Source organism: Gopherus flavomarginatus, chromosome 6 (assembly GCF_025201925.1).
Source record: "Gopherus flavomarginatus isolate rGopFla2 chromosome 6, rGopFla2.mat.asm, whole genome shotgun sequence".
Classification (NCBI taxonomy): Eukaryota; Metazoa; Chordata; order Testudines; family Testudinidae; genus Gopherus; species Gopherus flavomarginatus.
In genome coordinates, this window is record NC_066622.1 from 128,487,932 (window position 1) to 128,504,733 (window position 16,802).

The 16,802-nt window shown below is 36.6% G+C and overlaps 1 protein-coding gene across 1 annotated transcript in view; it reads right to left on the bottom strand.

Moving 5' to 3' along the window:
• Nucleotides 1–565: 565 nt before the first annotated feature.
• The window catches only part of NHLRC2 (NHL repeat containing 2), a 60,569-nt gene continuing 44,332 nt past the window's right edge, over nucleotides 566–16,802 (bottom strand). Inside the window, exons 6-11 of the mRNA XM_050958979.1 lie at nucleotides 14,947–15,046; nucleotides 14,417–14,648; nucleotides 13,838–13,960; nucleotides 7,819–8,028; nucleotides 5,588–5,813; nucleotides 566–1,644 (exon numbers count right to left, since the gene is read on the bottom strand). Coding sequence (XP_050814936.1) covers nucleotides 1,388–1,644; nucleotides 5,588–5,813; nucleotides 7,819–8,028; nucleotides 13,838–13,960; nucleotides 14,417–14,648; nucleotides 14,947–15,046 — 1,148 coding nt within the window. The 3' untranslated portion in view covers nucleotides 566–1,387. The remainder of the gene's footprint in view (nucleotides 1,645–5,587; nucleotides 5,814–7,818; nucleotides 8,029–13,837; nucleotides 13,961–14,416; nucleotides 14,649–14,946; nucleotides 15,047–16,802) is intronic.

The window sequence follows — 16,802 nt, forward strand, 5'->3', positions numbered from 1 at the left end:
TGTGTTTTAGATAAGCAGCTCCCGGAGCCCTGAGTTCACAACAAAACAAAGAGAGGCATCACAACAAAACAAAGAGTTTTTAGTTAAAAACATTATGGGAAGGTTCCGGAGGTCAGTTACAGCATAGTAAGATTAACTGCTGTTTACACTGGCACTCCAGCGCTGCAGCAGCAGCAGTGCTGTTCTCTTTATTCCTCTCGTCCATGTGGAGTACAATCAGCGCTGTAGCCAGGGAGATACAGCGCTGTATGTGCCTTGCCAGTGTGGACGGGGAGTAAGTTGCAGCACTGTAAAGCCACTATCAGCGCTGCAACTCTCCAGTGTAGCCAAGGCCTCAGATCCTCCAAACACATGCACGAGTTAATTACCATATAAGTCGCCCTACTGAACACAACGTTCTGATTCAAAGCCCACTGAAATCAACAGAAAGACTCCCATTGACTTCAAAGACCTTTGGATCAGGCCCTAAGTGTATAAAGTTACCCAGGAGCACAAGTATTTGCAGAATTAGGAACCTTATACTATTCACAGAGGAGTTGTAAAAACATGAAAGGAAAACTATTCATTTGAGAGAAATAGTTGACATTTAATGGTTGCAAGTTAGAGTCACAAATATTATTTACACTCTACTCTCTAAAATACAAATGGAAACACTAATTAGAAAAACTCCTGCATGCCAATTTTATATAGGCACATTTGTGGTTTAACATTGTTATGTAACATTTCTATGTGACCTCAAACAGTTCATTTCCCAAAAGTTTTTCCACACAATTGCGCTCTTCAAATAAGGCATAAATATCTCGTTTCAAGAAACAGACTTGATTTGCACAAAAACAAACAGCCCTGCGTTTTCAAAATATATTACATGTTTTAAATGCTTTCCATCATAAAATAAGAAAAATAATTCTTTTATGATCTGCAGAAACAAAAATCAAGTTTTTAACATTCTATTAAAAACAGAGGGTGTAAAAAAAAGGAAAGTTGCAGTTGTTCTTCCCCAAATAAATGTTGACGTTGCTACAGTATGCAGTGCAAAAGAATACCAGTAATATCACAATGTAATACTGGTCCTTCAAAAATGGACTCTTAAAATTGTTGCTCATGGCTTAAAATTGCCTAGGCCCAATCTATTCACAACAGTCAACAGACAAAGTCTAAGGATGTTACTGCTCACACAACAACAAAAAGAAATAAAGGGACCAAGATACCATTACAATTTTTCTTGATTCAGCACTAGGCATTTCTGCTTCATCTTACAAAGCATATTATGCTTTAGAACTCTTCATATTCTATTGGAAGACGAGGAAAAAAATCTATTATTTTTTTTTGGCTATAAAAATGTTAGAAAGTAAAACTAGAGTGTGCATCTGTTGGGTTTTTGGTTTAGTTAAAATGCATATGTCAGCTCTACTTGAGCTGTGCTACCTTGGTTTGTATCAGCTATCTGTAAAAGCTGACTGAATGAGATTCCTTTCATCATACAGGCACTGCTGTCTTTGCTACAGTAATAGAGGCACACTTTGATAGACAGTACAGCTTCGGATGACAGGCAGCTACTGGGTAACTGCAAGGAGATGAGAGGTTGATGGGAAATGTCCTCAATTTCTCCAGATGGATTCTGTCCCTGAAGTAGCCACTCATTACCTGGAAAAGAAAAACATGGTGTCACTGACTTTTATACACAAAGTTAAATCTCACAAGGCATCAATTTGTGCATTATTTTAGTTTAGGACAACATATCATATTTTCTCACATGCAACAGTAGTGGAAACTTCCCTGGATTCTACCAGTCTGCTAGAAAATTGAAAATGAATTCACAAATACTTTTTATTGTATAAAGCTTGGATTTAAATATATGGGTGGCACCTGACTATCTTAGGTATGCGCAAAGAATTTGCAATATGCTTTGTAAGCTGATATTCAAATTTCTCCGTTAAGTTAACAGGAAGCTATGCACATATATCAGAGACCTAATACTCAAGACAGATGACTGAATGTCCCTAAAGTACATAAAACTTTAGATTCTTATGAAACATTTTCAAAAAGAAGTGTTGGCTTTATAAATGGCTTACTGGAAGTTAATAATGTTTAGGCTGGCTGAGACATGAAATTCCTGTGTGTTTAAATATTTAAGAGTATATAACAATATAGAAATGGAAAATGAGAATACGGCTAACTTGCTGCTTCAATTTATGTCTTGCCATAAGTGAGATGGATAAAGTATTCTTTTGCCATTTTTCATAAAATAACTACAACTTCAACCCCCCCCCCCAATACCTGTTAGATTTATGAGCTTAAAATGACTGCTTACATTCTACATTTTTACTAACCCTCAAACTACATAGAATATAAATACAGTTCTCTAACATCTCCTAAAAATATATCAGTCCCCTTAGTTCAAAAAATTAAACACTGTTCAATTCAGGTTGCAGATGAGTGAAGACAATTTTAAAGGGCCAAAAACTGTCTTTAGATTTCGCACATGCAATCCACTGCAGGAACAAATGTAATCTGGACCTTTGAAAACCTGGCCTTAGAAATGGAGAAATAAGATTAAACAACAACATTGTTAACTTTTAAAAAATTTCCCTTTTTCTGTTTAGTGATGCTTGGGAAGAACAGACTGGTAAGCCTTTCAATATACTTTTCTGGCACAAAGGGTGAGGAGTTCACCTAATTATATGTAGAATACAGCCTTTTCTGAGGGCATCACTTATTCTCTAGACACCTGGAGATTACCAGTGGGTAGTTGTGCTATTTTTTAAAACATCTAGGAGAAAAAAAAAATGTTCCTGGTTAAGTGCACAAAGATCACGAACTCACTTTTCGAGAAAGGCAATATGGTGTTCATTTAAGTACAGAGCAATGTTTTCTGAGTACAATATTCTATGGTGACAGTTCAATTTAGGCCCATAGTACCATGGGCCTAGGGTATGGTACTAATTTAGTACCATAGTACCATAGGTACCGTACTATGGGCCTATGATATGGTACTAATTTAGTACCATAGTACCATAGGTACCGTACTATGGGCCTATGGTATGGTACTAATTTAGGCCCATAGGTCCATAGGCCCATAGTAACCCCTGTTTGGGTATGGTAACAATGGGTGATTTTTGCAAAGGGGGATCGTAGAAGTTTAAGGCTTCTAGTAGAACTTTTTAAACCCACATTTTTTTCTACCATTAAAGTACTTATGTAATTTCTAAATTCAACACTCAAAAGAATCCTAGAGATGAGATATGTTAAGGGTGGGGAATGAAAAAAGAGCAAAGATCCAGCACTGAGAAGGCATATGTGCATTAGTTTCCAAAATTCTAGAAGTATAGAGAGAAGCATGTGTTATTAAAGGAATGCAGAGAGAGAGAGACACACACACACACACACACATCTAGGCACAGACTTGGCACTCTCAATTGGGGGTAACATGACAGTTCTTCTGATGGAAAATGCTGGCTGGTGTTCACCTGAAGGATATAACATTAGATAAGAAGACACTACCAGTTGCTTCTTCCTTAAAATGCTCACACACCAATTTCCCAGTTGATTGTGGAGATTCTTTTGTTTCAACTGCTACTGCAAGTTGTGCCCAGCAAAAATCAATCAAACAATGAGGAGCATTTGTGCTTGTAGATGAGCGGACTCACCCCTGAGGCGCCTCCTGCTGGTTGTCCTTGGGAATTAGCTCTTTTTCCAGTCAGGAGCGCCCTCTGCAGGCCAGTGATCCGCCTGTCCTCTGGTCCCGTGTCCCTCCCTGGACCCCAGTGCCTCTTTTAACTTGGTGGGGTACTGCCAGGGAACAGCACCCCACCAATCTGGGTCTCCTCTCCCTGGGGAACCCCCAACCCACTATCCCCACTTTGCCTCAGTTTTGGCTACTGCCCAGTCTCCATCTAGCCCCCATTCACTGGGGCAGACTGAAGTATCAGCCACTCATCATAGGCAAAGGGGTTTGGACCTGCTGCCTTTGCTTACCCCTTGGGCTGCCCCCTGCAATCCCCAGTATCTCTTGGCCTTATGCTAGGCTGCAGCCTGGGGCTTTCCAGGCATGAGCTCCCCAGCTCCTCTGCCTTTCCCCAGCCCTGCTCCACTCAGGTACCTGTGTTTGGATCCCTGCAGCCAGGCCCTTCTCCCTCTACAGGCAGAGGGGGACACTTTGCTCCTGGCTTCCCTGGCCTTTTTATACAGGCCAGCTGTGGTCTGATTAGGGTGTGGCCCAATTGCGGCCGCTTTCCCAATCAGCCCAGCTTTTAGAGCTGCAGCTTTCAAGCCCTCCCAGACCACTTTTTAAACCCCTCAGGGCAGGAGCAGGCAACCAACCCACTACAGTGGCATTCTTAGATCCTCCCCTTAGGCGGGATCTGTTAGCAATGCGCAGGCTTCTGCCCGCCCCGTTCCCAGAAACCCAACAGGTACAGTGCCATTCTTAGCCTGGAACCCAATAGGTACAGTGCCATTCTTAGCCCGGAACCCAATAGGTACAGTGCCATTCTTAGCCCGGAACCCAATAGGTACAGTGCCATTCTTAGCCCGGAACCCAATAGGTACAGTGCCATTCTTAGATTAGTCCAACATATGGCCTTTGTTATGAATAAAAGTTGAACATACTAACAACTAGCAAAGAGACAGAAATGTTATCAAGGGATACTTTACATAAGTTTTGGAGGATGTATTTTTTAGTTTTGTATTATGCCTGTATTAAAAACATCCACCCATTTTCAGATGTATATTTAAGTTAATTCCAGGTGAGATAAGCTTCTTAATTTTTCAAACTTTCAGGCTAATGGGTACATCATTTTCCTTTAGCAATTTTCTTCAGCTACATTAGAAATGACAGTGAGATGGAAAATGTACTGTATTTAGTAGAAAAAGGCATACATGTAGGAAACTACTAGTATTTGAGCTAGGCCTTAGCATGAACAACTGTATCGTACTACCTATCATGAATGTACATAACACATTTTAATACACTCTTCTATGGTGCTTATGAATGGAATATAAATATAATAACTGAGCACCTAGGAGACAATGAGCTTACATTCACAGCACTGTTGTGAAGCAAGGAAGTATTATTCATCCCATTTTACAGAGAGGCAACTGAGGCACAGAGAGATTACACTGAATGAAGCAAGTCAGTAGAAGAGCCAGGAACAGAAAGCATTTCACCTTGTTTCCAGTGCATGAATAACAATACTATTCTAACTGTGTGCCTTGCTCTGTATGTGTGTCTATGTAGTATGGTGAATCAGGTTCAAATTTTGGCTTAACTTAAAAATAAATTCTCGCTCAGGATAAAATGTGACTTCCTTCAATGGTATACATCAGCTTTCCTGCAAAAAATTCTTAATTGATTTTGCTGTCAGCCTCCCAAAAGACAGATGATGAGGGTGGAGCAGCCCATTCCCAGAAGATAACGGGAGGGCAACTATCTAAAGAACATAAAGGGATGGGCTCTGATTGTTGATAATAAACAATACTTGATATTTTACTTGTCCATCAAATACGTTATTCACTCTGGAGGAGTGAGCTAGTAGAACTTTCCAAGGCTGCAATATATGCAGTCTTTCTAAAAATACAGTCACTTTACCTTCTGCTGTGAGAAACCAGGAACTGGGTGCTTCTTCAGTCAGCTTCGTATTTGCAGGAAGGCTTAACCTTAATAAAAACTGAAGGGTCTGGCCAGGGATTACAGTCAATGAAGGAAGTTGGATGTTCGGTGCAGATTTAGGCAGCTTGAGGATGTTTGCCGTCTTGTTGTTTTGAATGAATGGATGATCTACATCATCAAATATTTCAGTGCGCAGGATAGGCAGCTGTCAAAGAAATATTAACAAGTATTTCTATTTGAAGGCTTGCTTTATGGTATAAGACTGCAGAGGATCTTGCAATTATGAATTCATAGCACCAAAAACCACAGCTAGAGTGTGAACAAAGAATTTGTACTGAAATAAAGATTTATACATTTCAATATATTTACTGTATAGAACTGGAACCCCCCTTAGCCAGCATACAGAAATTCTGCGCTGATAGGCGAGGGAAGGGGAAATGCCAAGAGAAATTTTATTTTTTTAAAAAATCCAAAGAATTTACCTTAAAGCAATATCAACACCCTCATCTATTTTTTTGTCTTCTCTCATTTCAAATTTGAATAATTTCATTACAGATACCAGTTTAATAATAACCCAAGAGTGCTTTCTGTTAACTTAGTAATAAACTACCCTGAGATAATAAAATTCTTGGTCTCTGACTGGAGATTATGTAGTCCAAGACATGATTATCTTATATAGGAGTGGTTCACAATCTTTCCCGACTACTATACCCCTTTCAGCAGTCTGACTTGCCTTGCGTACCCCCAAAAACTTAAAACCCTTAGAAACGACTTGCTTACAAAATGAGACAGAAATTTACAAAAGTGTCACAGCACACTATTACTGAAACATTGCTTATTTTCTCATTTTTACCATATGATTACAAAATGAATCAACTGGAATATAAATATTGTACTTGTATTTCAGTGTGATAATTGAGCCAGTTTTTCACTTATAAGCCTTCTCTGAAGTCCAAGCCCCAGGCAATGGGGCTGAAGGACGTAATTTGGCTTTGTGGGAGCCCCTATGGTGTGGGGTCTTTTGCAACTGCCCTGCTGTCACTCCCTAATGCTGGCCTTGTACCTGTGACCACCCTAACCCCACCCCATGACCTTGTAGGGGGCTGCAAACCTAAGTTGAGAAACACTGATCTACGTGAGCTGAGGTATCCCCTGATTGAGAAGCACTGTCATACAGGAAGCATTGAACATTAAACACATTAAAAATGTAGATGTTACCAAATTCATTTAAATACATTTCACTGTTCTGAGGAAGAGAGTTTAGCCTTTGTGTCAGTGTACCTAAATCGCCATAGCTACTCAGCTATATATGATGATATGAACAGACAGAGAAATTCATTCACATCTATTTTTCCTTATTTGTAATAAGCAAACAAGGTGAAGTCCAGTTTTGAACGGGGCCTTAACTTGAGCACTTATTTATGAAGAAATCAGGAGCACACAAAATTCTGTATTTGCTCATGCAAGATTAAAGGCAGTACTGGATTTGGAAAAAATCCAATTTAATAAGACAAACACATATTTATGAGCAATACACGTGTTTATACGAGAGAGTGGTGAGCTATTTTGCTTCCTCATTGATGGACACATGCAATAAAAACAGCATGCTACCGTTCTCAAGGTCTTTGTTGCAAGTAAACTTTGTCGTGCTGTGTTTTGCATTCCTACTGTTCCATATGCCTTTTGCCTTCATTAGAAGTCGGAAAAATAACTGCAGCACTACAGACACTGGCAAATGTACATGTAACAATACCACTAAGAGGGTCTCACCAGCCCTTTTTTTTGGGACTTGATCTGGCAAGTTGCTGAGCAATCTTAACTCGTATTAATTCTGTATTAATGTGGTTGTTGATTAGGTGATCATCATCTTGCAGTATTGGGCCAACAGAGACTATTTCTTGAGGGCTGAAGTTTCTGTATTCTAACTCTTGCATGCAAGTTTATCGATTTCTTTCTCTATGCACTTCCCGAACTCCTAGCAGAGATGGAATATTTATTTTAAGTCTAACAGGATATCCTTAAAGTAAACAGCTTTTCTGTTTGTCAGACTATCACAAATATTACGGGTATATGTTTACTGCACTGAATAAATTCATCAACTATGCTATTTTATACCACCCAAAATCACTGTGAGCCAATATAGTAAGTAAAAACCTATAGTAGTAATTTACAAAATCTTGTGTCAAAAACCTTTAGTATGTTTTACTTGCCATGGAAATAATTTTTGTTTCTAAATCCAGCACTTTAATTTGATGATTATTTGTGTCAGCAATATAAAGCAGACGGCCATTCTCTTCAACACATAATCCTCCTGGTTCATTGAAAGTCGTCTGCATGAGGCTGGAACCAACAACATTACTTGCTTCTCCTGTACCTGCCAGTGTAGCGCAATTCTTCATTTTGGGATCTACAAACTTAATCTAAGGAAAACAAAATGAAAATGTTGAAAAGTTATCAGAATTATAACAAACTCTTCTGGCTACTGTTTTCAGGAGACACCAACAATTTTGGCTACCTTAATTATTAAGTGCCCAACTTGACACACCATAAAAAAAGATAAAGACTTTCTGAAGGTGGAAGCTTAGCACTTTGAAAACTGAGACACTTCTAGGTGTCTCAGGTTGGATACCTAAAAACTGAAGTCCCCAAATTCATCAGTCACTTTTGAAATTATTGGCCAATTTCCCTTTTCCTGAAAATAAAGCTAGAAATATATATGCAGACATATAAATAGTAAATAAGTTAATCACACTTTTTCTAGAACAGGCAGCCTAACCAACACTAAAAGTAACCAAACTCATATCTTGCTAATTTAACTATAGTATCAATTTGTAATTAGCTGTGCAAGCACAGGAATTCTAGGAAGTTTATTAATAATTATTATTATTAAATGGATCTCTAATCAATTATGAACCTACACATACTTCCACTGTAAAAATTCACTATGATTCTAAACATACCTTGTGAACCACTAGCATACATAATACTAAAATCTGTTTTAATAATTAGTTTACATACAGTTGGGGATTGTTCATACACATTGTATTTATTAATAAAAGTTGCAAATGTATATGAAAATTTGATATTTTTGGTTTTATTCCCTCACCCTGTGCCTTTTTCAAATGCCACTTGCTTCTTAGGCCCCAATCCTGCAAAGTTTTCTACATATACTTAAGCTTTACATCATGCAAGTTTTAAGTTCAGTAGGATTTCTGAGAGGTTAAAAACGTGCTAAGACTTTGGTACTTGGGACTGTTAGATTTTCTGGGCTAGGACCGTATCTATATCCACACACACACACAAGCACAATAGGGCCTTTGCGTGCTAATGTAATATAAATACTAAACAATAGTAACAATCTGAAAAAACTGAATAATAAAAAACAATGACTCTTCCTTCCCATTGTATTAGTTTTCCTGCAGCAAGAAATGAAGAACAAGTGACATGCTTCGGTCTGAATGGCAAAGCATTTGAAAGTTTGTGTGACAAACGTAGGATATGATTTAAATTTTTTTTTTTTTTTTAATATTGTGGGAGCAGTCAAAGGCCCGAATCAGGAGCAGTGGTAGGAACTACACAAACACATCATCTGTTTTATTTTCACACATTTTGTTTTAATTTAATATAAATTAGATTAAAAAAAAAAGGACTCCCTGTTATTCCTGTGAAGTGAGTTAAAGAATTTGTAGGTCAAACACAGTTTAAAAAACAAAACAAAAAAAACAAGAAAATCTTAACTGTAACATAGTTCAGCCACCCAAATTGTTTTAATAATTGGTTTAACTGATATGCATCTTAAACTAAATTTAAAAATAGTTCTTTAACTCTGTTCCCAGTCTAGTATGAATGGGTTCTTAGTTGGGCTGTCGATTAATTGCAGTTAACTCATGCGATTAATTCAAAAAAATTAATCGCAATTAAAAAAATTGACCTATTAATCTCTTTTAATCAACCTGTTAAACAAAAGAATACCAATTGAAATTGATTAAATACATTTGGATGTTTTCTACATTTTCAAACATATTGATTGAAATTACAACACAAAATACAAAGTGTACAGTGCTCATTTTATATTTTTATTACAAATATTTGCACTGTATAAATGATAAAGAAATAGTATTTTTAAATTCTCCTTAGACTAGTACTGAAGTGCAATCTGTTTATTGTGAAAGTGCTACTTACAAATGCAGATTTTTTTTGGTTACATAACTGAACTCAAAAAACAAAACAATGTAAAACTTTAGAGCCTACAAGTCCACTCAATCCTACTTCTTGTTCAGCCAATCACTAAGACAAACAAGTTTGTTTACATTTACAGGACATAATGCTGTCCACTTCTTATTTACAATGTCACCTGAAAGGCGTTTGCATGGCACTTGTGTAGTCGGCACTGCAAGGTATTTACATGCCAAGTACGCTAAACATTCGTATGGCCCTTCATGCTTTGGTCACCATTCCGGCGGACATGGTTCCATGTTGATGATGCTCATTTAAAAAAAGAAAAGTGTTAATTATATTTGTGACTGAACTCCTTGCAGGAGAATTGTATGTCTCCTGCTCTGTTTTACCCGCATTCTGCCATATATTTCATGTTATAGCAATCTCAGATGATGATCCAGCATAAGTTGTTCATTTTAAGAACACTTTCACTGCAGATTTGACAAAATGCAAAGAAGGTACCAATGTGAAATTTCTAAAGACAGTTACAGCACTTGACCCAAGGTTTAAGAATCTGAAGTGCCTTCCAAAATCTGAGAGGAATGCTTTCAGAAGTCTTAAAAGAATAACACTCTGATGTGACAACTACAGAACTGAACCACCAAAAAATAAAATCAACCTTCTGCTAGTGGCATCTGACTCAGATGATGAAAATGAACGTGCAGATTGTTATTGAGCAGAACCAGTCATCGGCATGGGAGCATGTCCTCTGGAAGGGTGGTTGAAGCATGAAGGGACATGCTTCTTCAGAGCATCTGACATGTAAATATCTTGCAACGCCAGCTATAACAGTGCCACGCGAACACCTGTGACATTGTAAACAAGAAGCAGACAGCATTATCTCCTGCAAATGTAAACAAACTTGTTTGTCAGAGTGATTGGCTGAACAAGAAGTAGGACTGACTGAAGTTGTGGGCTCTAAAGTTTTACATTATTTTATTTCTGAGTGTAATTTTTTTTTAATATAATTCTACGTTTGTAAGATCAACTTTCATGATAAAGAGACTGCACTACAGTACTTGTATTAGGTGAACTGAAGAATACAATTTCTTTTGTTTTTTACTGTGCAAATATTTGTAATAAAGATAATAAAAGTTAAAACTGTACACTTTGTATTCTATGTGGTAACTGAAATCAATATATTTGAAAATTTAGAAAACATCCAAAAATATATAAATAAATGGTATTTGATTATTCTTTAACAGTGCCATCAGATTAATTACGATTAATTTGTTTAATTGCTTGACAGCCCTAGTTCTTAGCAACATGAAAAATAAAAGAAAGCAGAAGGGAAGAGACTGAAAGCCATGACTAAAAAAGAATTAATGCTAATACTTCATCTGTAATTCATAACGTTCGGTATTTAATTTTTGTTGCTATTTTTATTTTCTTTTTTAATTTACAGCACTGACTTAATCATACTATGTAATTTTAAACAGAACCTCGGTAAATATTTAAAAAACATTAAAATAATGGAATCGTAGAATAATCTATTTAGCAGTAAGATAAGCAGTAAATACCATTTCAGCCTCGCAGATAATTAAGATGTAGGATAATAAAAATTATACAAACATGTATCACTTCAAACAATCATCTGTAGTTTCATTACCATAATTAGACATGAAAAAGTCACTTTCTTGAAAATTTATGAGTTGGGTACCAGAACTCACTGGTTAAAAGGCATTTTATCTAATTCTATGTAAAATAGGGGAAGGGAGAAAGATTGACTGAGCTTATTTAATCACAGGGTTGTCAAGTCCCTTCAAACTTTCAGCTTTTCAATAGGAGCCTGGGGAACTAGTTGTTTCCCTTCTTAAAGCATGATTTTAGCTATTTATTACTGAAAGATTTATGCCATAATTCAAAGAAAGTAGTCTTGAGTGAACTAAATACATGCCCTAAATGTAGAAAACAAGAAATCAGTCAGCTATGAAATAGAGTACAGGGCTACAGTTCTATTTCATGGGTCGGCAATGTAAACTATAAGAGAGATGTTTGAGTGGTTATGTAAAAACCAGAATCCAAGGATGGAATTACTGCCTCATAATTCAAAATCTGGTGGGTATTTATATTGTTTTTAATATATGTCCCAACTGCTTCTTTCTTCTGTTAACCTCCCATGCTTCCCTGCAGGAGAACTTCCCTTCTTTTGGTCTTCATTCAGTGCTCTCTCTCATCATTTAGGTATTTCTAAAACATCTATCAATGTGGTATCTACATCCGTATGCTGCTGAATGGCATGTTTCCCATTAAATATAAAAACGAAACCTGTCAAATTACTTTGCTCCTGGCTCTTGAACAGTTTTTAAAAGAACAAATAAATTACATTTTTGTTTTAAAGTATTGAAGAAAAATACATACCAAATATTTACTTTTCTACTTTTTAAGAAAAGAGTCTTTTACTTTAATATCTACTACTGTAAATGAGAGAATTATTGAGTAACATTAGATACTTGACTCTTCAGCTTAAGTGAAAAAAAACAAACAAAAAACCCATATAATTTCAGGAATAATTTATTACTATCCAGGATTATTTTATTATGAAATATTAAGAATAAATAATTTAACATGCTTTAGGTAAACTCAGGATTAAAAGCACATCAAGAAAATAATTACTGGATTCAGCATTTTTTGCTACTCTAAGTAACATTTTGCTACTCTTAAATTGTCATTTTTTTATTTAAGGGCACAACTGTTCATGCTAAACAATTGCATGCAGTCTTGTTGTAGCTGTGTTGGTCCCAGGATATTAGAGAGACAAGGTGGGTGAAGTAACATCTCTCACTGGACCAACTTCTGTTGGTGTGCAAGCTTGAAAGCTGGTTTCTCTCATCAACAGACGTTGGCCCAATAAAAGATATTATCTCTCAACTTGTCTTTCATGCAAAACAATGTAATAATTAAAAATTATAACCATAGAGGAAGATATTTTGATAAAAGTTGTCTGCTCTTGTATGTGAAAAAATACATTTCTAATGTAATAAGAATTTTTAACGAGAATTGGATAATTTAATGAAAACGTTTTCCAAAATATATTATCCAATTCAGCTGCTAAAAATCTAAGCCTCCTACCAAAGACAATTCCTTTGTTTTATGTATCAAATCCTCTAGCTTTAAAATTCTTCTAACAAGCATTCAATCACTTTAAATCTAAACATTAAGGCACTTTATACACAGGATGAAATCCTTGCCCTAGTGAAGTCAATGGCAAAACATCCACTGACTTCAGGATTTCATCCTCTATTCATAGAGTCTAACCTTTCTTGAAAGAGATTTAGGGTTAGTCTATAGTAGAAGAGGTTTGCTAGTATAGCTACACTGGCAAACTATCGTAGTATAGACACAGTCGGGGAGAAGGGGAGGAGGGGGGAATCACAACCCTAACCAACACAGAGTTGTGTAGACCTGGCCAGGGTAAATAATTTGTTTTAGCTGAGTAAATAATCTAATCAATGCAGAATTACAACACTCACAGAAATACGGATATAAAACATCTACACATCACAATCTTTATCTCACCTCATGACTGGCCCATGAATGAGCCAATGAGAGTACCCACCAACCCTTTCTATCTCTCAGAAATATGGGAGGCTATATGGATGAGGGCATATCCCCTTTCCAAATTGCTCAAAGCTGAAAAGATCTCTGGTGGCTGTGACCAAGCATTCTGAATTGCTCTGCTCTTCTTTTGTACCTTTTTGTGTTAATAAAACCAGCCCTGAGGAAAGGGCCTTGGACTGTTGTTTGGAGCTTTATTTTACCTTCCCCAGCCAGTGTATCTGCCCATCAGTACACAAGTCTAGACACACAGTAACCCAGGTGACCAGATAGAAGTCCAAGATCGAAAACAAGAAAAAAAAAAGTATGTCATTTACTTCCTCAGGTATACAAAATACAATTTTATGTTACTGAACCACAGAGACATGCTTTTCTGATGCTATCTGACTCTGATGCTGGTGGTGAAATGAGTCACATAAATTCAGTTTTGCATAATACATTATACTGACTTACCTTATGATTATAGGAATCTGCTACATAAAGCAGTTTCCTTTTCTTGTCCCAAGTTACTCCAAGGGGGTGCTGCAACTTTGCATTTATTCCTGCTTCATCAACATCACCAAAGGCAAATAAATTCTAAAAGAGTGCATTGATTAAATTTGTACAATTAGTTGGTTATGCAATGTTGATATAAGGCAGTAGACAGTGCAAATCACCGTAATTAAATGGAAATTAACTGGCTATTTTTTAAAAATGCGCTCATGGCAAATGGAGCATTTAGAGGGACTGAATATGGATGTGGAGCCTTTGCATTCTAGGCCACCAGCGTGAAGCCAGCCTATTTCAATAGCAATCACTGCCACGCATGGTTATTCAGTGGATTTTGTGAATGAGTTGGTCAGTTCAGTTATTGTTGACCAACAATCTGCATTACAAAACTTGTGTTGGCACACTAAACAGTGAAATTAAGAAATGAAAGAGCCTGGAGACAGAACTACCCTCTTGCCCCTACAAGTGGTTCCTCCAGATCAGGCTTGAGGAATATTGGTAGGCTGGTGCAGAGAACATTGAAGTTGTGTGTTAGTCTATTACCAATGGATCTCTCTCTCCCCCTACAAGATGTTTCACTGCTCCATCTTTCAGTGAGATTGTTCGCACGGTGCTGCTCTCACTATCTGCTACAAAAATACAGTTCCAGGGTTCTTCAGAAGCCAGAGAAAGACCTGAAGGCTGGGCAAAGGCTGCCTTATGGGGGTATGCATTGTTTCGGTTCTCTTCATTCCCACTCCCAGCAAATCGAAGGCAGGTTCCTTTCTTTAAATCACTAAAGAAAAAACATGTGTCCAGGTTCAAAGACAAGTCTGAAATAGTTCAGATAGAATTCTTATACAGTTTCTGTCTGGTAAATATAAGTTACCAAAAGAATGGTATTTGAACTGCTTTTATTTTAACTTGTATTTCACCTTAGTTTATAATTAATACTTAAATACTTTAGCATAATGCAAAGTAAAACAACATTTAAATTATATATATTCATAAATGTTTTCTAAGAGGATAAGTCTCCTTGAAGTTTTAAGGCTCTTGTTCATCAATAGTTAATATCTATCACTACAGTGGCGTACCTTCCTTTTGGGAGTTTTCCGCATTCCAACATGAGCGCCCAGACTTGATGAGTACCTGCCATGGCTATCCATAGAACACCATCTTCATGGGTCCCTGAAACTTTACCAAACATGAGTATAAATATCATAGAATGGACGTTGGGCAATATTTGCAAAAAGGAAGTACCTTGGTCATGAAAAATTGAATTACTTTCAGTTACTTAGCCGTTATTCTTCTGTAGCTTTACTATGGGAGAAAAAGTTGTACCTTTTAATCTTTGTTAAAGATACCACTTCTACTAGGGAATGAAGTCAGCAGTCATTCTGATACTGAATAACAAACCAGATAATGGCAAAGACATTGAAGAGCCGAGCTAGCGAGAAAATGAGAAGTGATCATTGAACGCTGCTTTTTGTAGGATTTAGGAGATAAATAGTGAAGAGATATAGCCTCTCACTTATATTTTATATTCATTATTTGTTCATTTAGTTTAGCTTTAAACTCTAAGGCCTCCAATTTTGCAAATATGCACAACTTTCAGTTTACTACCATGAGCAGTCTCACTGAAATGAATGGGATCACTCATAGTAGTCAAGGATCAGAGCCAACTGAACTTGGTGCTTTCGGAAGTGCAGATCAATACTGGAGACTGAAATTTGCTATTTTTTCCAAAAGCAGGTCTGTTAAGCACAGCCACTGCCCACATTTCCCCCCCGCACTCCCATACCGCCCTGCTTATATGCCTCATTCTCTTCACTTACATAATAAGACAAACTTGCTGTTGAGATAAGTGGTTCTTAATTTCCTAATTTTGTAAAACTTGCTTTTACAAAATGTATATTGTGCCTATCATTTTGCCAAATATTTATATACTATAAAGCTATTGATTATCAACACATTTATAAAATTAGACATTAAATTTGCTCAGCTGTTATTTATTTTCCAGTAAAATATGACGAAGATTTAAAGATTAGATTAAATGGATGCACCTCATTTTACAACACATTACATTTCTACCATTAAGTCAACACAATGAATGGATTATAAATGCGAGCAATCAAAGGCCTAGAAGAACACATACAGAAAAGTACTATCTAAACGCATGTTTCTACACAAAAAGAACAGAATTCAAAGGACAAAAATTGACCAATATAAAGACTATGGCATTAAAGCACACGATCTATCATCTTCCTAATAAAAGTACTAATTAAGAATGGGATCCGTCTAAATGTATTGCACACAACTGTCATAGGTAGTCACATATTGCACTAAGAATTTTTGTTTTTCAAAACCAGTTAGCTATTAAAACACTGCAAATCACATTGATTAACAGACCTTCAAAAGAGCTGAAAAAAACGCATTAAATCAAATACCGGAATTCTTACATTTAAAATTTTTTTTAATTAATTTCAAAGCTCGTAATCACTAACACAAACTCACAAATATCCAGTAACTTTGGGTTCCCTAGCTCTGCTCTTACAGGCACGTTAATAGGGCAACCAGACGTTTAGATTCTCTAACCTCTGAATTTAAATAATATATTATCTACATTTCAAATTGCATTGCAGAAAAGTTACATGTCCTAAATTCTGAGAGTTAGACCAGATTAACCTTCCCAAAACAAAAGCAACCCAAGAAAGCTACACAATATTTTAAGTCTGCATGTCACACCTAGAACACCAAATTGTCCTTCCAACTCTAAATCCACTTTTTCATTAAAGGAGAAACTTCCATGAGGCTGAGATTACAGTTGCAACATCAGGGGAGAAAAAATTATGTATTTTTCTAACTTCAAAAACAGTGTTCTGACACTGGTGAGCCATCCTAAGAAAATTCCTGGCCTATACCAAAACCAAAAAAGTAATGCACTCTTAAT